Source organism: Haemaphysalis longicornis, unplaced genomic scaffold (assembly GCF_048455015.1).
Source record: "Haemaphysalis longicornis isolate Haplotype H1 unplaced genomic scaffold, Haemaphysalis longicornis Haplotype H1 scaffold_530, whole genome shotgun sequence".
Classification (NCBI taxonomy): domain Eukaryota; kingdom Metazoa; phylum Arthropoda; class Arachnida; order Ixodida; family Ixodidae; genus Haemaphysalis; species Haemaphysalis longicornis.
The window spans coordinates 62,925-86,804 of NW_027526390.1; the positions used below are offsets into that span (position 1 = coordinate 62,925).

Sequence of the window (23,880 nt, forward strand, 5' to 3'; positions counted from 1 at the left end):
CTGCTACCGCAAAAGACTGGCACCTCAGGCCGGCCCCTGGGGCCTGGACAACCGGCGAATGAATCGTGCCCCTGCGGATGAGCCAAAATTAGTGGCAGCGGGCCAATCATTAGTTCGAATTTATTCTGTTGTAGCTGGCCTTAGACCGAGGGGAAGGAAGAAACTACACCGGAAGTGGGTGCAACTTTGAAAGTGGCGTTAAAATTTGCTTACACACTCGCATCAGTACAAAAAACAAACACGTGACACGCACATATATTTCGGGTGAGACAGTTATATGATCAACAATTTACAATGTTCTGTGAGTCCAGTTTTATGAAGAAATGCTAACACCGAGTAGACCACGTGGCAAGAAATTCCCGTTAGGAGATCCGGGCGGATACGGGCAGGCCCAGAGAAGTCTTCACGGTGTCATACACTTCCAGTGAGGGAGAGAGAGAGAGAAAGAAAGCATGCCCCCAGTTGTGCCCCAAAGAGAGCAAGCTGCATATATAACAGGCAGGAGGGCTCACCCAAGATCAGGCTGATTGCGTATCCCACGGGGGCGTGGGAGTACAGGATGCCTCGCGTGTACACCGCCTCGGCTGTGCCATTCAGGTAGCCGCCGCCCACCCACGTAGCTGAAAAGAAAAGGGCGTAGAGTGAAGCACTCGGAGCACGCGGCACACAAACGCGAGGACAAAGAAGGAAGACGCGCGACACGAGTGCTAACAGCGGCTGTCGTGTGTTTTCCTTACTCTGTCCTCGTGCCCACGCTGTTACCATTGGTTCACTGCACCGCCGTCACACACCATTACGAATCGGCACTGAATGTCAACCCAAAAAGTTTTAGGAACGATGCACATTAGAAGCTCGGACTGTCGGCGTCTCCCGTCGCCGTCTCATGTCACGGTAAATGAAGTTGTCAAGCGACGGTCAAAACCAAGTGTGTAATGGATAAAACTGGTTAAAAATAAACTAATCTGACTTAAATTTAAAATACAGGAATAATCAGGATTTTATTGCAATATTAGCAAAAAATTTGTTAAATTCTATCTATAAATTGGTTTCGAACGCCAGGTTGCAACCTGTAAAGTATACTTCTGAGCATGCGGCTGCGTGTGACAATAAGACAAGTTACGGCCAGTCTTTCTCATTTCATTGCTTAAATACGTTTCAACGCAAGAGAGGGCGCCACCGCCTCAGCAAGGGCGTGAATGCTCCTCCCAACGGCGCTTCTCCGGCGCCAAGGGAGACAAGAGAGAACCTTGCAACACTGCACGCTTCGCCCCTCCCCAGGTTTCACGTTAGTGTAGATGACCCGGGATTTTTATAGCATCCTCGATTAACCGCACCGATGCACACCGGTGCACACCGGTGCGCCTTTTCATCCTCGATAAACCGCACCTGTGTGCACCGTCCGTCCTCGATAAACCGGGGTGCACCGTCGCGGGGCAATTTTTGGTTGCACCGCCGCGCACCGAGAGAGTCGACGGTGCGCCGGCGTGCAGTCCCGAGATGCATCGCGGACGATGCCGGCGAAGGAGCTTCCTCCGCCGTCTGCTGCAGCGACGGCGCATCGCCGCACTCGTGTCAAGGCGGACGGAGCTGTGTATTGTTGCTGACAAGGATGGCGTGCTTGTGAATTCATCGGGCAACGATGCGACAGTCTCCTAACGGGCGGTAACAACGGCCAGTGATTGTAAATGAGGACGCGAACTTTGTGTACTTCAAAGACGGCTGCATGCATTGCCAGAAAGTTGGAGATTGGCATTCGTTTCGTTCGATCGAATTATCATGAACAGTTACCGGAGTGCCTAGACGATGAAGACCTACTTGTTTTGCTGTAACGGAAGGGCGGAGCAAAACAGGCACTCGCATTATGGCTCAAACGAAGATTAGAAGCAGCTTGTATGTAGCTGTTTAGTGGAAGCGGTGGCGGTACGTTGTTCCGCATGTGTGACGGATTTAAGTTGTGCGTACATATAATCATTGGCCTTCAATAAATACCACTTTCAAATAGCGCTGTGTCTCATTACAGTGCTGTATCTTGTGAACGTTTTTATGAGTTGATTTCTTAGATGGCGCCTGAGTAGAACCGCCCCGTTTGTCCTCGATCAACGCTCCGTGCCGGTACGCACCGTCGTGGGGCACTGTGCACCGCGCCGGTTTTGGGGGCAACACCGGTGCGTGTTTATCGAGGACGCTATTAGATGCGACGCTCACAGCATCTCCTGTCGGCGGCCCTGTCCTTCCTGCGTGCGTCCGTTGTTGTCCGCGTGCGTCCGTTGTCCGCAGCCACTCTCCCCCTCTCCTCTCCGATAACGAACACTCTCTCGCGCGGGGCATTGGATTGGATTCGATTGGCTTGGCTTGGATTGGATTGGATTTGGATTGGATTGGATCACGGAGCAAGATATAAGGAGGAGCGCCGACTGTGGCCCAGAAAAAATCTTTTGCTCGGGCCGATAATGTCCACGCGCCGCCGGCGGCCCAGCTTTCCCTTTGCTCTCTTCCTCCTTCGTTCGCCCTCTCGTCGCTCTGCCTCTGTACATGGCTCTTCCCTTCTTCGCACTCCCCAGAGGCGTCTTTTATTTCGCAGCGACGTCTGTCTCATGCCTGTCCTACTACGCAGGAGGCATGCGTGCACGCGCGGAATTTAAACACCCGTGCGCGGCCGCAATAGACGGCGCCGATAATTGCACCCCACCGCATCCATGGCGATCGCTTATTCCCTATCAGGGAGCGTTTATTCTGACATTATGAAGACCCGCTAAAAATATTGTACTAACCCAGCAGATGTAAGACGCAACTGAACGACGACGACTTCAGAAGCACCAAAGAATGAGCAAGAGTAATATGGAACGCCACAACATACATTCTAGCGTGATTATGCTTGCGAAAAATCAATGCAGCGGAAAAATTACCCTCTAATATTAGCCCGCTCTCTGGCCGCGTGCTTAATTATTTACGCTGCTTCTGCGCACGAACAACGCTTACAAGGGTCGCCTGGAGTCTCCATCGGCAAACGGCAATGATGCACATTTCTGTGCCAATAACTGAATGGGACGGCTGCCCTGTTGTATTAAGTGTACAAAAACACTGTCAGCTTGATAAGGCACCCAAAAATATCAAACGCAATCTTCATTTTAACTCATGCCACAACTTACCGCCCGATGTTTACTATCGCTCCAAGGTCGTGTTATCTCGTCGATAATGCTGCGGACTCCAAATAAAACGCTGCGATTTGTATGGCTGCAATTTTATAACTTGCATGGTTCCCGGCGTTTTTTTTCTTCTTTTTCTTTAGGCGGCTGACCGGAAAAACAACCGGCTTGTTAAATCTTTTCTTTCGGCGAGTCATCACCACAGAGATATAAGGTCCGGACGAATTCAAATATCGCGAAATGGAGGCCTGTGAAAAGGACCGCACTGTCAGGGCCTTGATCTTGAGCAGATTGCTACGTCGCGGGCAGTCGCGGGTGATGTTATCGCGTTTCTGTTCTTTTCTGATAAGCGTGTGAGTACCGGTCCATGTTCTAGGCACACTCTGTTTTGGACGTAAGTTGGAAAACTGCGAGAAAGCTGCGGAAACTTTTATAATCGTCATTGATCAGACAGAACCAGTTGCTCCTTCACCTTTTGTAAAACCTGTTATTACACAGCCGGATTGGTGTTCACAAATTTACAAAACGGAGTCGCATTTTCGGCAAGCACTGCGCAAAAGGTACTGTTTGTATAGCAGCCATATGTCTATATGTGGTCTCTACATTTTGTTTTCCCGCCATGCAAACCAATCCTTAACGCATCACGACCACTCAATTCATTCGGGTCCGGGTTACCCAGAAGGTGCTGTCGAACAAGTTAACCAAGCCGTGCGAAGGAGGAGCGAAATGAACGCGAAGCGGCGCCAAAGCAGGCCCAAAGCACTCCGTGCACAAAACTACCGTCGCCGAAGCAGAAGACAAAAGCCGACGGAATGCGTCGCGCCAACGCGCCCGCCGGCGCACGGGGAAACGCCGGCCGCTTAGCCGGCGGCCCTTTCGCTGCGCCATCTACATTGTGCTCCGCGAGTGATGGACATTACGGGCCCGCCGGAGAGAGCGAAGTCGGCGCCACGGAGCAAGATTGGTGGGTGTGGTGCCAGTTGTGAGGGGCATGGAAGTCTTGGTGGGGTACATGTATAGAAAACCGTGGTGGTTGTTTCTCCTGCGGGGTTCTACAGACGTGTCGGGTGTCCCAAAGCAAGGTTTCTTGGCCTTGTAATGTGAGTTGCAGTCTGTTCTCCCAGGACGGCTAAATACTTCTGAGGATTGGTCACGGGATTGGTACAGCATGTTGTTGGGCTAGTTGGTACAGGACTTTAGAAAAACTGCGCGTCAAAGACAAGACTAGTACAAAGAAGACAGGAGGGGACCGCCCGTCCTGCCCCCTTTGCACTAGTCTTGTCTTTGACGCACAGTTTTTCTACTCTTAAAAACTTCTGAGGATGTCCTCGATTGGCGGTACAAGTGTTAGTTCCAGCAGTTTGTGTACATCAGTGAACTTGGAAAGGCCCGTGAACATCCGAAGGATGTGTCGGTGAAGGACTCGCAATGTTTTTCGGTTGTTTTTGACAGGGTTGTGACCATACCCCCCGTAGGTGATTTCACCGATTGCAATAGATGTCAAAAGGGTTGTGCAGGAAGCATTCTGTGTTCCTCCGAATTTGTTGGAGACGCGTTTGATAGTGTGTAAGACAGCGGGCCATTGCTTTTTGAGTTCCATGGTCGAATGGTTGCCCGTGTTGCAGCTATGCATAGGAATTCTGACATGCCCGCGTTTAGCATTGATTCCATGTTGCCCTAGCGTTAACTTTATTGCCTGCTCTACCAAGAGTGCACTCCGCCTGCCATTGACACCAAGGAGATCAGTTTTTCATGGGGCTGGAGTGAGTCTGTTTTGGACAAGTTTCATCTACTGCAATGAGTACAGCCTGGAGTTCGGTGGCCATAACTTTGGCCAAATGGTGATGTATAGTTGTTAGGCCCCAGTATAGGCACGGGCACATTGAAGAGCAGGAGGCCCGAAATCGATTCCTGGGGGACACCCCGATCGAAATAGTAGGTGACAGGCTGGGGCTCCGATGTGGAATTCGTCGGGATTCCAGGAATATGGCAGGAGGTAAGATTTGGATCAGATTGGCCAGATTATATAGAATGTGTTTCTGCTTGACATTGTCAAAGGCTTTCTTCATGTCGACCGGCAGGATGTAGTCTAGTGGCCCTCTTGTTGAGTCTGTGTTCAGGATTCTCCGAAGCAACCAGAGGTGGTTGCTTGTTTCCATGTTGGGTCTGATCCCGGGCGGAGACTGGTGTAACTCTGGTTTGTAGTATTCAGTGTAGTGGGTTGTCCTGTAGCGTGTATCATATCATTCTTTCCGCTGGTTTGCATGAAGGACCCCACAAGAGCCACCAATTTAAAAGAGTGAAGTGCGTTCGTGAGTGCGTTTCGCTCGCGTTATTCTCACGCCGATATAGTGCACCGGTATGCCGCCGATTTGCTGACGATCGCTATGGCGATATACCTCCTCAAGGATATACGGCGTAGACACGGGGTGAACGGGAGGCAGCGCCTAAATAAGAAAGGAAGTAAATGGCGGGTGAACGTAGGGCATGCATCTAAGGAGACAGAAGGGAGATACCGGGTTCACTACCTGAAAAAAAAATTGAGAACGGGCTACGCCGCCTAAATCAGAAAGGAGGTATGAGCTGTGAGCTTGGTTCACCAGTTGAAAAAGGTAGTAGGGCTGATACGGGGCGAGCGGGGTGCATCTCCAAAACAAGCTAGTGTAAGTATCTGCCGAGCGAACGTAGCGCATGCGCACTAACTAAAGAAGGTGGACTGGGTACTCCGCCTAAACTATGAAGAAGGTGTATGCGTGTGAATGCGGTACACCGCTGAAAAAGATAAAAGGGAGAAACGGGGTGAACCGGTACACTGCCTAAATAAGAAACCAGGTATACGCCGAATGGGCGTGGTACATTATACCAAAGGAGGCGAGCGACAAGCGGGATGACCGGGGCGTCCGTGGTACAACCCACAAATAAGATCGACTTAGTTTGTCTGATTTTTCGCTGGAGCTGAGGCACGCACCATATTCAAAGGTAAAAAAATTGGCTCCATCCCACGCTGTTGAGGTGGTTGGAAAGCAAAGCTTTAAACGACACCCACAACAATCGCGCATGCGGCGTCACTTTAATTCGCACACGTTACTCTACAAGGAGTGAAACCAGGGGTTCTGCCAGCTGTTACCTAGAGTTCGCGGGGGCACGGTTCCGAACGCAGAAGCGCCGGCCACGGCCGGGATAGAGCGGCGGACGCCACCGCTGTAGCCCGGCCGTGAGTCGGCAGCAAGAAAAGGGAGAGGAGCGTCTTTAGAAGGGTGAGACAGGGGGACCCAGCTATCATGATGTGCTAGCTCGAGGCTACACCACCGCGCGACACAAGCGCATACACCGAAACAGTTCGGCCGGTGAGCTTAGCGATTCCCATTTATACCTATTAGATGCGACGCTGAGAGCATCTCTTGTCGGCGGCCCTGTCCTCCCTGCGTGCGTCCGTCGTCGTCGGCGGCGTCCGCATTCTCCTCCGCTCACGCCTCTCCTCTCCGATAGCGAACACTCTCTCGCGAGGGGCATTGGATTGGATTGGATTGGCTTGGATTAAAGTGGATTGTGTTGGATTGTGTTGCGTCATAGCCGCGGCAGACGCACTGGCGCCGGTGCGTGCCCAGGTGAGAGCGAACACTCTCTCTCAACATCCGCGGGTTCCGAGGATTCTTGCTCCGTCCGAGGATTCTTGCTCCGTGGTCCGAGGACTGCGTTCGGAACGGAAGTCCCGAAGGGAAAATCGAGCGCCGGATCGCGTCTCGGGCAGTCCGCGGACGATCCGGGGACTGGGACTGATACTCGAGGACGCCCTCTATGGCTCGCGCAAAGCAACCGGCAGCCATGCCGGCAGCTAAACGTACGTGGCGGGAGGCTTGCCAGTCCCTCCCCGCTGTGCTAAAGCCTCTCTATTTTACGCCGTGAAAGACCACTGCGCCAGGCCTATCAAGCTTGGACGTTCCCTGGTTTCCCTATAGGCGGCGTAAAAATCGACGCCCCACGTGACCAACCTACAGCGCTGTTTTCGACCATCAAGCCCACCAGACGACGCAAGCAAAAGGTTACTTTTGGTATAGAATACAAAACATTCATTCCGTGACTCAAAGAGCCCACACAGTGCGCTTACAATGTGTTATTTAAAAATACTATTAACAAGTTCCGCATCAAACATCCGTTGAGCAAAAATGTACGCAACTCTTTACGAACAGCCGACTGGTGCACCACCTCGTTTCTGAATTCGCAACCACAAAGCCGCCAATTCAAATTGAAACCGCTGCAACGGCCCACCGTTTCTATGTGCGCGGAGCACTGGTTTCGTGACTGTTATTGCTGTTATGTGCTTTTGCGTCCATCAGTTGTTGAGAGGACTGGCAAAACACGGGAATTGAGTGCTTGTGGAGTGACAAATGTGGGAAGTTCCGCATCGGAAGACAGCTGTCGAGGCCAGAATATTTGATTCTTCCAACAGAAGGTGAGTGTTATGCACTCCGCTAGAAAGACGGTGCAAAGGAAACCGTTGTCGCCGTCAATACCTCATTTGTGCCCTTCGTTCGAGATCTTAGCGCATGTGAACGAGTTGTTATGGCAAAAAAAATGTCACGAAAGCGACGTACAATTGCAGCGATCGAAATGAAATGATGTCCTGGTCTCTGTAAACTTGCGGATGTCAATAAACGATTTGTTCTCACTTGCTTCTCACTGTGGTCTGTGCCAGTCGAGGCCATCTGGTCACCTGGCGTAACATCACTAGCGCGGCGCAAGTAAACACGCGGCCAGCGTGCCAGCCAGGAACCAGCAGGAGCAGCCACGGCCAGACTCGACGCCCCTTTCGCGCGCGGGAGGAGGAGAGTCGAGTCCGGCCGTGGAGCAGCGAGCCGGCGGCCACCGTGGCGTGTTTCCGTCTCCAAAACGCCGTAACACCAAAACTTCCGGTGACGTCACACAAAAATAAAAAACTAAAAACAAATACGCAGAAGCCGTTTATGCATTAAGTAGTAATAAGGATACTCATAAAAAGTAAAAATATTGCTGCATGTTTAAGCATTTGCATCGAAACGTTTCACGCATTAACGAAAGTGGGGCGGATGCGCCACGAGCGCCTACTAGTGGTAGCAGCAGTTATATAATAATATAATAATAAACAGCGGGCGAGCGCGATCATCGTACAGGAGGCGATGGCGCGTTGCTTGTGTTTACATTCTCGAGTGACAATGGTTGTGATGGTTGTGATCGCATTGTTGTTCAGCAGTATGCCAAGCTTTTCACATGGACCATTTCAGTGCGGTTGCTTGCCCCGAGGCCCGTCGCCGAACCTGTAATTATCAATGTAATTATTAAGGGTATTTACTAATTAACAGTGAGCGGCAGCGGTATGGTAAAAATGCACACAGACTGCCTTCTATGCGAGTTGTGAGCCGGGAAAGCTGCTTGGCGTTCCGAGTAGACGGAACGATATAAGCAAGGGCTTTCTCGAAATCCCCGTCACCTTATCTTCGATCGATCGCTTGATAAAGAGCGCATCCTGCACCTGTAGTAACTATTTTTAGTCAAGTTCACGAACAAAAACACAGCCTCCGAAAAAGTTGTAGTTCTGTGTATTTTATTTCTGAAATGCAAGGGCGGAAAGTACATTGCACGATTTCTTTCTCAGCCAGCTAACAAACGGTGATATAATCGCTGAGTTGGGACCATTTTTGCAGGGGCCGTGCTCACATTTCTCGAAATTTCTATTTCCCCAGAACGCGTATGTGTCAAAATTGGAAGGTTAGCAGCAAAAGCAGATAAAGAGAGCGTTAAAATTAAACTGCACCTGTTGACTGTCATTTGCGAACGGTTTTGTTTATTGACCGTACCATCTAACAGTGGTTCAGAGACCAGAGTCACGTCACTTTGTTGGTACATTGTAGGGTACGGGGCATCTCATAGCACCATTCCCTAGTAGGCTGCATTGCAGGTGCTTAAAATGTAAATTATAGCCTACATCTGAGAATGTAATTCCCAAAACCTGTGTCACCGAAATCATGCAGGTGCCACTGACAAAACTTTTTTCACTTATTCTCTACAACTCCAATGTCGCTATCTACCACCAGCTCAGCTCCAATTTCTAAAATTTCAGTAATTGGCGACAGTGCCAGTGTTTCAGTAAACTACTTATGTACTTTATTGCCGCTTTCCAGTTTTTGCTACAATTTGCGTAGACTTTTTGTCCCATTAATTGCAATTTTTGAGGTGAAGATGTGTGCTAGCAGTCCCATTTTCTTATATTGATTTGATCAATCGTGTGGGGACACAAACCAAAAAAAAAATTGCACTTTCTAGCCACCTAATTGCATAGAGGTGATTCCTGTACAAGCTGGGTCAACTTTTCAAGTGTAGTCACACGCCAGGAGCATCTTCTAGTGGTAACAAGGGCCGAGCACCAGGCTTGTACCTATTTTCTCAATAGGTGCCTGGCACCACCAAGGCACACGAATGCACATGGTGACTTCCACAGCAACGTTGCACACTCTACTCAGTAACCGCCTGTGGTAGGACATGCCGCCAGACTCTTCCTCCCTTCGGCAATGCGGTGTTGTAGAAGGCCGGGGCCCCACCAGATTGACAAAGGTCGGAAGCCCCTCGCAAGGGTAAAGGCAGCTTTCCAGGCGTGAGTTATCCTTTCAAAAGTCCGCACTCGACCAGGGACACCTGTACCCATTAAAGAAACCAGTGGGTGCCCGGCGGTGCGCAGATTCGAACCCAGTACTTCCCCCATATGAGGCAAGTGCAGTACCTCTGAGCCATCGCTGATGAGGCATAGCCACATTCCGTTTCTGCAGTCCACTGCAGAAAAGTTGTGTCCACGTAATTCAGGAACACACTGACCGCCAGACTCATAGGCTTTTCTGCAGAGGGTTTTCTGACACCAGTGCTTAAGGCAGTTGCAGACTGCCTCTGTATTAAGTTTAAAAGGCAAAACGAAAATGCACAATCCCCATGAAAACAAGGTGAAAGTGATGCCGTATCTTCATAAGCCGTCGCACAACATAAAGAAAATTATTTCATGGCGCAGTGTTCGAGTAGTGTTTTCCGCACCATGAAAGCTGTCCAGGCTGTGCACGCACATTGAAAACGCCAATACTGGGAGAGCTGGCAAAGGTGATGGTGGAGGTGTGGGTCCTATACAAAAATTACACTGTTGTGTTCATGAGAAGCACCAACTTCACAGTCTCAAGCCCTGGCATGTTCTCTCACCGCGGCTTCATGGCTGTAAACAAGAGGTGTGCTTGAGAAGCAGTGGCTTTACAGCCCGAGGGCCTCACATGAATCCATTCCAGCGTACTACATAAGTCTGCAATTCTTGCCGTAGCCTTCTAGTCAGAAGCAACAGCCCACCTCTGCAAAGGAACAACATTAGCACCTCGAAGGACTGACATCAAACCATTGCAACCTGCTGGGCGACCGGTTCCTATTCTTACTGCAGCTGTACAGCCAGAATATTCTTGAAATGCAGCAACATGAAGCGCTAAGGTCCTGAACTATTCTGATATGCCGCATCATTTTCTATTCTTACAGCAGCTGCATAATCAGATGCAACTGTGCATGCTTGAAAATCAGTGACACATCACTCTAAAGCCCCTCCAACTCGTCATAGTTGCTAGAACAATAATAACTTCCAAGTGTATGGAAGAGGTGTTGAATCTAAACAAACTAAATATTTATGGGAAGTCTCTGAAAAAATTGTCCCACTTGGTAGAATAATGGCTCTATCGTTGTAAGGGGACGCTGGACACCTGACTGTTTGCCAATACACTTTGTAAACTCCTTTGGAAAAATTTATACTCTACTGTTAAACTGCACAAGCACCAAAATGTAATCATGAAACTCCAGCCATCACTATGAAGCACAATTTCAAAAGCACATTTTTATTGCTCACGAAGGTCATTTTACAAACTCTGAAGAAAAATAAAGGAAAGATAAACTGCTGGGTTCATTTCTCAGAAATGCACTGCACAATTCCAAAATAACTTTAATAGCTGACGACACTTCAGACAGAATCCAACACTGCCAACAAAATAACGGCAATTTGAGATCAGTACACCCTTAGTCGGCTCCTTTGATGCCACTTTCATTAGCAACGGGAACAACGAACCAGCAGCGTAGCAGGCATAATGAAACACTGCGTGTAAGTGGATTTTTAAAATCAATTTATCAAAAACACGTGAAGTAATGCCGCGGGGCCACATACTTTCAGCTTTCTGCAATGATGGGGTCCAAATCCAGCAATGTCTTTGGTTCCTTTTTCATAACTTGTAAAGAATACTACTGTAGTGTCCTATGTAGTGGCGCTGTCATCCCGTACTCCAGAAACACAGCCGTGTGTGGAAATTGCGGCGCACAAAACTGACAACTGTCAACCTCCGTAGCCCGCGGTTGAACCTGCTTCACGTGTGGCTGCCTCGAGGTCACTTTCAACAGTACTGTCGAAGTTTGCGTCGCGGGTGTGGAAGAGTCGCCGAAATTGTTCCAGAGGAAGACGCTGAGAGTGTCATGAACATTCTTACTGTTCACACTGATAATTAAGCGTACGGGTGTCTACTTTGATGTCGGGGTTCAACCAGTTCCTCTGGCATCACCCCGGCACATCATAAAATTTTTAGTGGACACTGACTCAGCTGTATCGATAATGGGAGAACAAAGCTTTCAAAACCTGTTCAGAGACCAAGCTGAGCTGAAGAAATCGCAACTAACATTACTGGATTTTTCACGTCGACAAATTCCTGTGCGTGGACAGTTCCCTGCCCTCACTGTGCACAAATCGGAAACAGCTGTAGTGACTTTCCACATTACCCAAGTGGAACATCACTTCTGGGTATTGATGCCGTACAAGCTTTTGGCCTCCAGATTGTGGGCACAGAATTACACTGCCTTACTGTGGCCAAACATTGACACAAACCAAGTAAAACGTTGACACAAGGCCCCAAAATGCTACGCCCCGAAATGCATCCACAGCACTCAAACAAGTTGTCACCGCCCGCCACAAAACCACGCGAGTCTGAAGAAATAGTGTCTCTGGTGACGTCTGTACGTCAAGATGAACTGAGACAAGTGACAGTGGAGGATAACACTCTACGAGAAGTTTCCCGTTATGTGCAGACATCGTGGCCACCCCGCAAGAATCAGGCACCTAAGCTGACTCCATACTATGAAGTCCAAAAGGAGTTGACAGCAGTTGATGGCATGCTCTTCCGTACTAAGCGCATCGTAGTTCCTGTCAAGCTCACAGCAACTTTTGTCCAGCTGGCTCACAAATCCTACCCTCGTATCGTGAAAACCAAACAATGCCTACAAGAGAAGTATGATGGCCAGGGTTAGGCAAACATGATGAAACAGCTATCCGCAGTTCCGTTTGTCAGCACGCGGAAAAAAGTGCCAAGATCTCACCCACACCACTTCAGCCAATTCCTCTTCCTGACAAACCTTGGGACAAGATAGCTATTGACGTTGTTGCTCCTTTTCAGCGTGCACCTGGAGACTACCGATTTGCCATTTAAGTAGTTGATTATTTTTCAAAATGGCCAGAAGTGGCTTTTTGCACTGACGCTACCACTCACACGGTGACGAAGTTGCTTCTAGCACTCTTCGTACGTGAGGGTTACCCTACTGAAATAGTGTCTGTTCATGGTCGACTTCACATCAAGGGAATTTGAGTCCTTCCTTGAAGACCGTGGAATCAACCACATCTTTTCTGCCGTGTACAACCCACAGGCAAGTGGTCTCGTTGAGATTTGATCGTATACTGAAGTCATACATTCAACTGGCTCTGCTCGAGCAGCGTCCAGTGAAGGAAACTGTGACTGAGTACTTGGGAGTATACAGAGCCACCCCTCGCAGCACCACCGGTCTCTCCCCGGCCGTTCTTCTACATGGCCGACACATGAGAACTTCTTTGGACGTCATTGGTCAGCTGACAGCTGACTTCAGCACAAATCCTTCACGAGAGATGAGCCTGCTAGGAAAAAGAGTCCCAGAGTGTGAACGAAAAAGTAAGGCATACGCTGAGCAACAGCGAGCTGCAAGAGTCCCCAAGTTCCAAGTTGGCACCTACATACGAGTGAAGAAACCAGTTCCTGGGCCAGTTCCTGGCTCCAAGTTATGGACCACTATTAAAAATCCTCAAAAAAATTGGCCGCTGGTCCTTCTATCTGGAAGACGGTCTAACTTGGAACGCTTCACAGCTATCAGCGGTACCAAAAGAGGCATCACCAGGGCAAGAAACTAAGGACAACTCTTGCACGTACAACATGCCCGTGTTGACGGACTACCAAAGTACAGCTGCACCACCGAAGACTTGGATCACTGCACCTGGGGGTCCGCCACAAACACAATCTGCGAGTTCATCCGCAGATCAACTTGAGTCTTCACGCGCTGTACCATCACATGTGCCACCGAGCCCACCACAGCCGCATGGTTCGCAGCCACAAAGTCTGGCTCCAGGCTCTGGCACTGAGGAGTGCAGTGTACCGGTAGAGGGAAATGGACTCAATGCCAGGGCCACCACCTGACCGGCCCAGGAGAAATCGCAGACCTCCAGTGCACTTCCAAGATTACGTGCAGTGATTCGACAACTGTCAGGGCTCATACAGACAGTGACTGTATTGGTGATTTCTGCACACAAACAGTGACCGTATTGGTGATTTGTGCAGACAGGACTGTCTAGTCTAATGATTGTTTGTTCCCCGGGAGGGAAAGATGTAGTGGCTCGCAGAAGCACCAAGTGCCACCATATTATCCGTAGATGCCAACATGTGGCACCACCTCTGTAATATGCGTACACACACACACACACGCACGCACACACACACACACGATGTGCAGTGCAGTGCATCTGTACAGCCGACATAACTACTTATGCTTACGAACAACCATAGTCCATAGCAGTCATGAAACACTCTATATAACGCCAGCGCATTTGATTACCTGAACAATATTCGCGCTCGTTCATGGTGCTTTGTTTGTAAGATACGCAGTCTCAGACGATTGTGTACAGGATAAAAACGCATCGTTGCTCCGATTGTACTACCGCCCAGAGCAACCTGCGAAACCACTCCGTAAAGGATACCTTCCGTTGTCATTAGAGTGAACTAGAATGTGAGTTGTAACACCAGCTACGTAGGCCTCACGTTTAACGTCGGGTGAGCCCATGTTCACAGCCAGAAAAAGAACCCTTGTAGCTTGTCACCACTCCTGTCGTAGAACAACGCCACTCAAATTCCATCAGGGAGATTTTACACAGACACACATCACACCAGCAACAAATAAAGCCAGGACGTTCTCGGCAGGAGATAGGTGACGACGCTACGAGTAAAAACAGCCCACCACGAATTCCTCACGCACAAATGACTTGGCAAGACACACACGGCGCAGACGACTTTAGAGCCTTCTGATGCACTACATTCGTGCAGTTCCTACACAAACTTCGTGGGACGAATCGCACACATCAAAAAACGCCATTGTTTTTTTTTTTTTTTTTTTTTAACGGGTGCTTTCTACCACTAGTGCCACTAGTAGGCGCTCGTGGCGCATCCGCCCCACTTTCGTTAGGCTGCGTCTGCTGCAACCCGGGGCTTCCGAGCCGATTCCCCCCGAACTGGCTGCTGCGCCCCACGGAAGTGACGTACGTCAACAAAAAAATTGCGTAATTGCATTACATTGCAATTACTTCAATAGTATTGCATATATTTTTGGCAGTGACACATTAATATTACAGTATCAAGATTTATTTTTAGCCTGAGTTTATTGTCTTTTAATATGACGTCATCTAGTCACCGTGACGTCATGGACATGCTTTGTAGATGTTTGCATTATATTTTTCTCTGCGAAACTCGAGTTTGTTATTGTTATTGCATAGCCTCCTTTCTATGGTTATTGACACTCGCGTAGAAGAAGTTGTGTAAACAAAGCAGTTTTTATAGATTTACCACGGGTTTTACGGATGACCTACGGACGAGCGGCATGGAGAAGAGGCCGAATTCCATCGAAGAGCGAATTTTGGCCCCGTATTGGCATACGTACGGGTAGAGTTCACTCTAGTACGGGCTTGTCTGTTCCGAGTTTGTTCCGTTGGCCTATTTCAAATATTTCAGCTTCGCGCGGTGCCGAGGCAAGCAAGATGTTACGAGCGTCGGCGTTGTGTGGAGTCGCTCACGAGTGGTGCGGTGCTGCGCTGTGTTTTCGTTTCATATGAGGCGTTCAGCTCCAAGCCTGTGTCACCGCGCTTGTATCTTCTGCAGAAATTCACAGTCTTCAAAGTCCGATGACTATTCGTGGCAGCAACGCGAAGTGCTGGTCAGCGCTTGCGCAGAGCGCAATGTTTTCATATCAAATACGTACGTATCAGAACCAAATGTTGCCCCAAAATGTGCAGTAAAGTACGAAGCACCGTGTTGCCTTCAAAACGTGACCGATGTGTGTGGTGCGTCATAGTTTTCCAGAGGTTTGTTTGTGTGAAGCTGCTGGCGCTGCAGTCATCGATGCTATCATCACAGTCATTGTTATACACGGTGTTGTGTCGGTATCACAACGCGAGGCAAATACTTTGATACTGCTCCGTACTCGACTTGCAAGTGTCCAGATTCGTGTCGCTGCAGGAGTGTATACGTGAATAATCTAGAGCCCCATCAGCTAGCAATGGTGCGTCGCAGTGACAGCGAGTTTTCGTTCGTTCGCTTCAACTTGCCGTGATCCCTGTCGTTACAAGCGTGGCCAAAAAATGTGCCGGATATCTGTCGTGCGTTACTGTGGCATTTTCCGTGTGTGTTGTGTTCGTGTGCTTCAAAATTTACGATGTCGCCAAACGTATGTGATCGTGCCCATTTATGACAGGCTAGGTGATGCGTCAGTGGCTTCAGCAATAACAGATGCTACGTGCTGTGTTGAACTGTTATATCTACATTCTAAGCATACCATCTAGGTGACTCTGCGTAGTTGTTTCTATTTGCTCTAACCTCAGTTGCCTTCATCTTTTTTGCAGGGTATTTTTATTTACGTGTGCACGCAGCATATTAGCACTAAATCAACCTTACACACTTACCTGTACGTGCCATAACCCTCTTTGTAATCACGTGTGCATGTGCTACTGTTACCCTGCAGTATTTCGTCAGCTACTGTGCATGCTAGCAAAGATTGTTTGCATGTCGTTCTGAACCATTGCTAATAGCCTGAATTTTCTTTAGTATTACTAGCATACCTTTTTCTTTCTCACCTGCTGGCTTCGTGTTGCTTTTAAAAGGAATGAATGATTTAACGCTTATGTCGGACAAACTCGTAAAAAACAATACACGGGATATACCTGCTAAATTTCTCAAGGGCACAAAGCACGTACACTGATCGCACAGGCTAAAAGTAGGTCTGACGTGCTCCACACTCTTCGTCTGCCCCTCAATGCAGTCATGCTTGATTTTTACCCAACCGGCAAAACCACTTCTGCTCACTGACGAGCCAGGGTCACTGTCACGCCCACTTCACAACATATAGTGAAAGCAGTCTGTTCTGATTTTTACCCAACAAACCAAACCACTTCCACTCACTGACTAGCCGTGTAGAGTCACTGTTAATAATTGATCGTTACTAATAATTCAAAAAATCCAGATGTAACTGTAGCGATGGTGAAGGCAGTAGTGAAAGTCCGGGGTGGGCGACTTTGACGGCGCTTGTGGGTTTCAGTGCATTTGGACTAAGAACGGCTCTCATGGGGTGGAAGCCCTAACATCCTTCTGCTCGCAAATCCATAAAATATTTCTCTGTCTCGTTGTTTAATGCAATGCATAGTTGAGGCCATTGAAAAGCACCATCAGAGAAACATGAGAAAGCGTTGCTTTTGCCTCCGTGGAATGAACCAAGGTGGACCCGCTAGGTATATCTGCATCTAAGTACACATTGGGCGCTACTGCGCAGCCGACTGGTACCCGTTGGCAAACCTGCTTCCCACACAACAACACAAACACATGCCTGTTGCATGCAGCCTGTGCGCATTTTGTTTGTCTGCGTGGAATGGAATGGCTGTGCCAGCAGGAAATAATTCATGAAGCACTGCAGGCCAGTGCAACAGTCGCCAGAAAAAATTTCCATCGGCAGACTCGCATACTCGAATGGCAACATGCAGGCTCCATGGTTCAACACAGTGGTAATTCCAGTGTGCCACCAATGCAGCAAGTCTCTCCATAGTATCAGGAGATTCGAATATAGGTTAACAAGGGCGGTGTGACAACTGTCGCCGTGCTGAAAAATGCCACAACAGGGCTGTATTGTGCACAGATTTTTGTTGCCACTCCCACCCCACCGAGTTGTGCCAGCTTCCAAGTTTACCCCGTATCATTTCAAATTAACTGACGTTTGCTGGTGTTTGATTGATAGATGCAAGCACCAGTAAAGTATGTCTGTCATCTTTAGCACTAAAATCATGCTCTCAAGGGGAAACCGAGTTTAACGAGGTTGCAGACATGAAAGCTGGCAGTGTTCATGGGGGTCGTAGCAGAAAAGTTGCAGCATGGCGTCGTGCTGTTTTTGCTATGTTGATGTTATAAAGCGCATGGTATTTATATGGGTCATACGTTTCAAACAAGGCACTAGCTGGAAGTCGTTGCTGTCCCTTCCCTTTGTTACACTTTGTAGTCGTGCTCTTTGTTTGAAAAAATTATTAGAAACTAGCTAGTGTAATTACAATTATAGAACTAATTTTCTGTGAAGGAAATGCTGCCTTGTGCCGGCTAAAGGATATACACTGTTTTGGCTACACACATCATAAGACAAGATAACAACGCAATACTCTACAGAGCCCGTGCACAAGCTGCTGCCTTGCATTGGTCTGACCCACAGAATTGACAGGAACAGCTCCCCAGGACTGATCCCGAGCAAAGGTTCTGGCTCGCTCATGCCCCTCAACTTCACAGAAGTCAATGGAACCTTGTTACACAGGCTGCGGCTTAAAGTAGCATTGACCTGAAAGTATCTGCACACAATCGGACGCGAGGACAGCCCAGACTGCCTTCTGTGTAAGGCTGTACAGAGACAATTGATCATTTGCATAGTTTTTGACCAAGGTATACTAGTGGGTGAAAAGACCTTGAAGCAGCCTTACTACGCTTGAATGCTTACCCTCTGTCTGAACGAAAGATTTTTGGCACGTGGGCTGACACGAAGAAGCAAGATCGAGCTGTTAAATCGCTGCTTGTCCTGTCAGGACTCTTTGGTCTATGTGGTGAAATTTTACAAACTGCGGAACTTTTTTTTTATGGTTGGTAAATAAGTTATGCGAATTATGCAGTGATTAGTCTGTTTCTGCGCCCAATACATGCTTTAAGTGTACAAAGTTCATTGGTTGATTTCACTGTCATTTCTCATACCCTCAGTATTCAGTACCTTCCTTGCCCCAGTGGGATTTAAGTAGCAGGCCCAAGTTCAGTTTCTCAGGCTGGCCTCTTCTCCTTTCAAAAATCTTGTACTATCTCTACCTCCCTCTTGCCAGCATGCCAGGTGCTTGTAACGGTTTACTAGGATTCGCAACGGTCACCATACGATAAAAATTTCTTATGACTACTTTCATTGCTGAAGTTCACTGCACTCAGTGTACTAGGGTGTTTGGCGCACAATAGTAATTATGACTGCAGACAGCCTGCAGTTCTTAAATCCTGCCACGGACTCGTTCTTGCCTTCACTTCGATAAGGCTGTCACAAATCGGTTGATCAGCCGAACATGCTGGAAGGGATGTTTTTCTACACTCTGAATTAATGTTTGATCAACGTGCATACATTAAAGCATTTGTGCTGGTTCTTCCTTTTTATCTCTTGACACCCAGTGCAACCAATGGGCTGGTAAAAGCTTTGGCTTGTCATATGTGTTTCCAGTTCGTAATGGTGCATCCTCCTTGTTGCCAAAGCCAACTGCAGAAAAGTTCTTCAGCCCTAATGCAGTGCTGGCGATGGTCTTTTGTGGACTATAAAAGCAAAATATACTGGTTGTTGATCAAATAAAGTGAGCCAATTTTAAATGTTTCTTCCCCATGCCTGATGTGTTTTCTTGGAGGTTGTGTGTTTGCTTAGTCCTTTTGGGAACAGTTGGGCATGTATGGCTCATGTGTTGGTCATGATACTAATCAGCATTTGAAGGTTCATGGGGCAGGTACAACTTGTACAGCTGGTGAGCGAAGGGATATAACTATTACATTTCCAATTTTCTTGCAACATGTCACTAGCATACAACAATTAGGATTTATAATTTAGCTGCAGTTCTTTTTTACGACAATACTGCTATTGTGCCCATTATAAAATGAATAATAATTACGACCAGCCGCCATACGTTGCTGGCCGTAATGTGTGCGGCGTCATCAGAAAACATCATGCCATAGTTACTCCCGCCGTTTACCGCGCACCTGCGTTTTGCGATGAGCGTGCGGCATCAACCTGGCTTGCCCGTGGTGCTCGGAAAAATACCAGGGAAACAGTCACGTACGTCTGCGCCACAAGGATGAGCACAAGACACCTCGCAGACGCCAACTCGCGAAGCCGGTTCTACCGCGTGCCGACGCATTTCACTTTAGGAAGAATGGGAAAGCCTGCGGACAAAGCAATCCGGGTCAGCCAGTCATGCATGCGGAAGATGGATATGACGATGACTACTACTGCCACAGTGAGAAGCGACGACGGAACACGTAAATAAAGAAATTTCGCAATACGTGGTGGTGTGTCATTCAGTGCTTCAGGAGGATCTAAAAAGAAATCCTCCAGCTCGCCTTGCGTCACTTAGTGCAAGTTTCCCCAGTTTTAAAGACGAAGGTGTAACCTCAAACGCGAAAACTGACCGTACATATACGTGGCGTCGGCGGGGCCACCGCGCTGTATGAACTGGTGTACTTGAACTAATTTCGCCAGAGCAGCAGCCAAATCCTCTCACTACGGCGCTAATCCGGCACCTTGGCAGAATGGAACCTTGCTGCCACGTGCTGCCAGCTGCAGGTGCACGTGGCAGCACGTATACGCGTAAACGGATGCGCACACACAGCTCTGACTGCGGGGGAACTTCAGCATGATGAGCATCCAGTCTGCTTGTCAGAAAACGAAGGCCTGTATGCTTCTTTCTTTTTGGACAACAAACGTCACATGGTTGGCCGGTTCTTCATCACTTGCAGTGGTAGGCTGTTGGACAGCTGCTGCTATGACCAGAAGCAACATGCGCACTACTTACATGACGTTTGTATACAAATTATGTGCAACAACGCTTTTATCAATTTGGTGTTGACAGGAGCTGTGGGCACAGTTTATGTGGGAGACTACTAGCTGTTGGCGCTACATTTGCTGCCCTTACCAGCGTGTGGTACAGCGCTGTGCTCTCGCTGTTTATTAGTTACCAGCACAATTTTTACAACGGTGTGTGAAGTTGGTGAAATGAAGTACAGTGTATCTCCTGGATTGGTCGGTGCTTCCTGCTTCGGCGTGATTCTTTCCAGGCCATCACTAACAAGGGTGGCAAAGTTGTGCTTGTGCCAGAAGCCACATTTTTTGACACTTTGTGATCAGTACTTGTAGCACTGCAGTGTACCTTGTAACTTTGGAAGCTCGGAAAAGTTGGTACAACATGACCAAATACAGAGTTGTAGGCACGACGAAAAGAAGCATATTAACACGCGTTTACTCCAAACATCTTTTTGTCACATCCAGTATAATTCAGGCCTCTTTTGTTCCAGCTGTGCTGATTTCACTCCCCAAAATAAGGCACCTGCTGGTCTTTTTATGCACAGAAAGTATGGTGAGGTTTCAAAACATTTCAGGCTGCTGCGCCAGAACTATACGGACAAAAACGCTGGTGTTCAGCGGCGCGTACTAGAATGCACCAGAGTGGAAGATCATGGTGCACTGGGCACCAGTAATCTAGACCCAATAGAACTCTTGTCAAATGAGGGCCTTCAAAGGTATTCCTTCGGCCTATTCTTCTCCCCACAAAAGCCACAGATTCTATGATCTAAATGGGAGCGCAAGCAGCCTTCGTGCAACACTATTTAGACCTTTGCCGGCAGAGTCTTCAGCCAGTGCCCACGTTTGAGGACACAGACCCATTCAGCCACAGCAGATCAAACCTGATGGCGTGAGATATGGGGCGCGCACACACCTTCCAAAATAAAAAGAAAGAAAGAAGTGCGGTTACAAAAGCCGGCGAATTTAAACGTGCAACACAATCCTCCGAATCCTCCACTCGGAGTGGTTTTGCCTTGCCCGCAGGTGCGCCGTAGATAATACAACGCCGAACGACAGCCGATGTACCAGACATACAGACAAACAGGCAGATAACTTTATTGAGGTCCACCGATGTACCAAGGAGGAGAGTTATCAGCCTGCGCTTACGGCGCGTACAAAAAGCGCGTGCTTTTTATCGTAAACAATGAAAAGCACAGCCGACCTAAACATGAGTGCCGGCACGGCCGCTTTGCACGGCCGGCATGGTACTTCGTACTAGTTTCGGCGATCAACAACGACGACCGAATCCAAGAAATAATAACAAAAAACAGGTGACGTCACTTCCGTGGGGCGCTCCAGCCAGCCGCGATCGGGCGAGGCTGGAGCACCCCGGGGGAAAGGATCCCCGGGGTGCAGCAGCCTTTGCCCTTTCGTTAATGCGTGAAACATTTCGATGCAAATGCTTACACGCGCAGCAATATTTTTACTTTTTCTGAGTATCCTTATTACTACTTAATGCATAAACGGCTTCTACGTATTTGTTTTTTGTTTTTTATTTTTGTGTGACGTCACCGGAAGTTTTGGCGTTACAGCGTTTTGGAGACGGAAACACGCGCCACCGTGCGAGGGCAGCCATGTTATTAAGGAGCTCAAGTGGCCCGTGCAAAAAGCATCCGCCGTGTTTACAAAGCAGTGTTTACAGCGCCATCAAGCGGGCGTACTCGGTAGTTCACGACGCCGCCTCTACGCTTTTTCTGGCACTACAGGCAAAGCTAGACCTTTGCTTCTCTAAAATCCTCCCTGTTCTGTGACTGCGTCATCTGTCGGTGGGACTGGGAACCGGTTTCTGCGGTACCGCCAGCGGCTCTGGGAACCTGCTGCAGCGTCCCGCATGTTCTGTGTCCCTGCGTGACGACGGACGAAAGGGCTCGACCTACAACAGCTGCGCTGTTAAAAAGTGCTATCGCGTACTACAGCGAGCTACCGCCAGTGCTCGTACCTGTCATGGAGCCGATGCCAAGGATCAGCGGCATATGTCGGTTGGCGACGATGAGCCGCATCAGGAAGCGTTCGTCCTCCTTGCGAGACATGCTTTCGGCGCTGGCGCGCGATTGCTGCGCGCTGCCTCGGCGGGAGTGCGCCTTGCGGCCGGCCCACACGCCCAGGAACACGACGGCCCAGTAGTAGCAGACGAGCATAATCAGGGCCGTCACATTCACCGCCATCGCGAGAATTCGAACACGGCAGCGCGGCGCGAGTGACCTTGCACGCGGCTCGCGCACCCCGCGCGGGCGACCACGAGAAACAATTGCGCCGACTGTCAGAGGGATTGACCAGCTAGGCAGGCATTGTACACTACCTGGCCGTAACCGCATTGTTGTCGTCTGTAGAAACGTTTGTTAGAAACGGGGAAAGATAAAATAAAAGAATATAAAGAAAAAAATTAAAGCAGTTACACTCAACGTGAAAACTGTCGGAAATGCAGAGCAGTGCTGTTCTCCGCTTTTTGATGCCACTTCCCGCGCTATTCCTCTCTGTCTCATTCCTCTATTGATGAATTGAACAGAGGTTTGTTCAACACACTAAACTTTTTTGTGCCCTTTTTGGTCAAAAAGGGCGTAAAGAAGTTTAGCCGGGGGAAAGGGTGTTGAGAGGCCATTATACTCTTTTTCTTGAATCTCAACACCCTTATTCGTGGCTAGCTCTACACCCTTTTGGTGTGGAAAAAAGGGTGTTGACCAACTTCAACCCTTTCCTCTGCTGGCTATAGGTGGTATTCGTTAATAAGTTTAGCTGTCAATTTCTTCGCTTGGCAACACTGGAAACAGCCACAGACCAACGCATGCACAGACATGGCCGATGCGCCATAGAGTTTCTTACAACTCTATGCGATGCGCCGCACACATGGCGCGGCATGGAGGAAAGAATACTTTCCTCCATGTGGCGCGGCTTGGGCCACTACGCGCGCACGCCGAAGAAAAAAAAAACACCGGCGTGCGTCGTCTGCTCCGTTTCAACCCGATTCTCCACGGTGGGGTCAACAGAGATGTTATTAATCGCACTCACATTGGACTCGAGGCAATACTTTGCGTTCGGTGAGGTGGAATCTGTAACGTGCAAGTGCTCAGCACGGACAAATACCGCCATCCCGCGGAGCCCGGCGTAACCAGTGACGGCGCGCTCACACGGTTGCCTCCATGCGCGCCTCGCCAGTGAATACAAGCAATAAAAGTAAGAAGAGCAGATGTATTTCTGAGTATGTACTCGCTCTCCCCATGCATTCCGTTGGTTTTTTTGCTCAATTCATTTGAGGTCCAAGTGTGACTTGGGAGTGTTGAATGTGTCTGTATGTCATGCTGCGCACTCCGCCGATCCACATTGTCACGCGTAGCTGCGCTGCTTACAACCTATTTTTAGGGTGTTAAGCAACCTTACATCCTTATTTTAGGGTGTTCACAAGAACAACCTTTTTTAATCCTAACACCCTTTGTTAGCCAAAACCTTTTAAAGGTGTGCGCCATGGGACAAGATCTTTACACCCGTT

General features: G+C 48.8%; 1 protein-coding gene across 1 annotated transcript in view; it reads right to left on the reverse strand.

Annotated features, from left to right (window-relative positions):
* Positions 1 to 22,561, reverse strand: part of LOC144140889 (high-affinity choline transporter 1-like) — a 31,732-nt gene extending 9,171 nt beyond the window's left edge. The window contains exons 1-2 of the mRNA XM_077672380.1: positions 22,336 to 22,561; positions 513 to 620 (exon numbers count right to left, since the gene is read on the reverse strand). Coding sequence (XP_077528506.1) covers positions 513 to 620; positions 22,336 to 22,561 — 334 coding nt within the window. The remainder of the gene's footprint in view (positions 1 to 512; positions 621 to 22,335) is intronic.
* Positions 22,562 to 23,880: the final 1,319 nt, after the last annotated feature.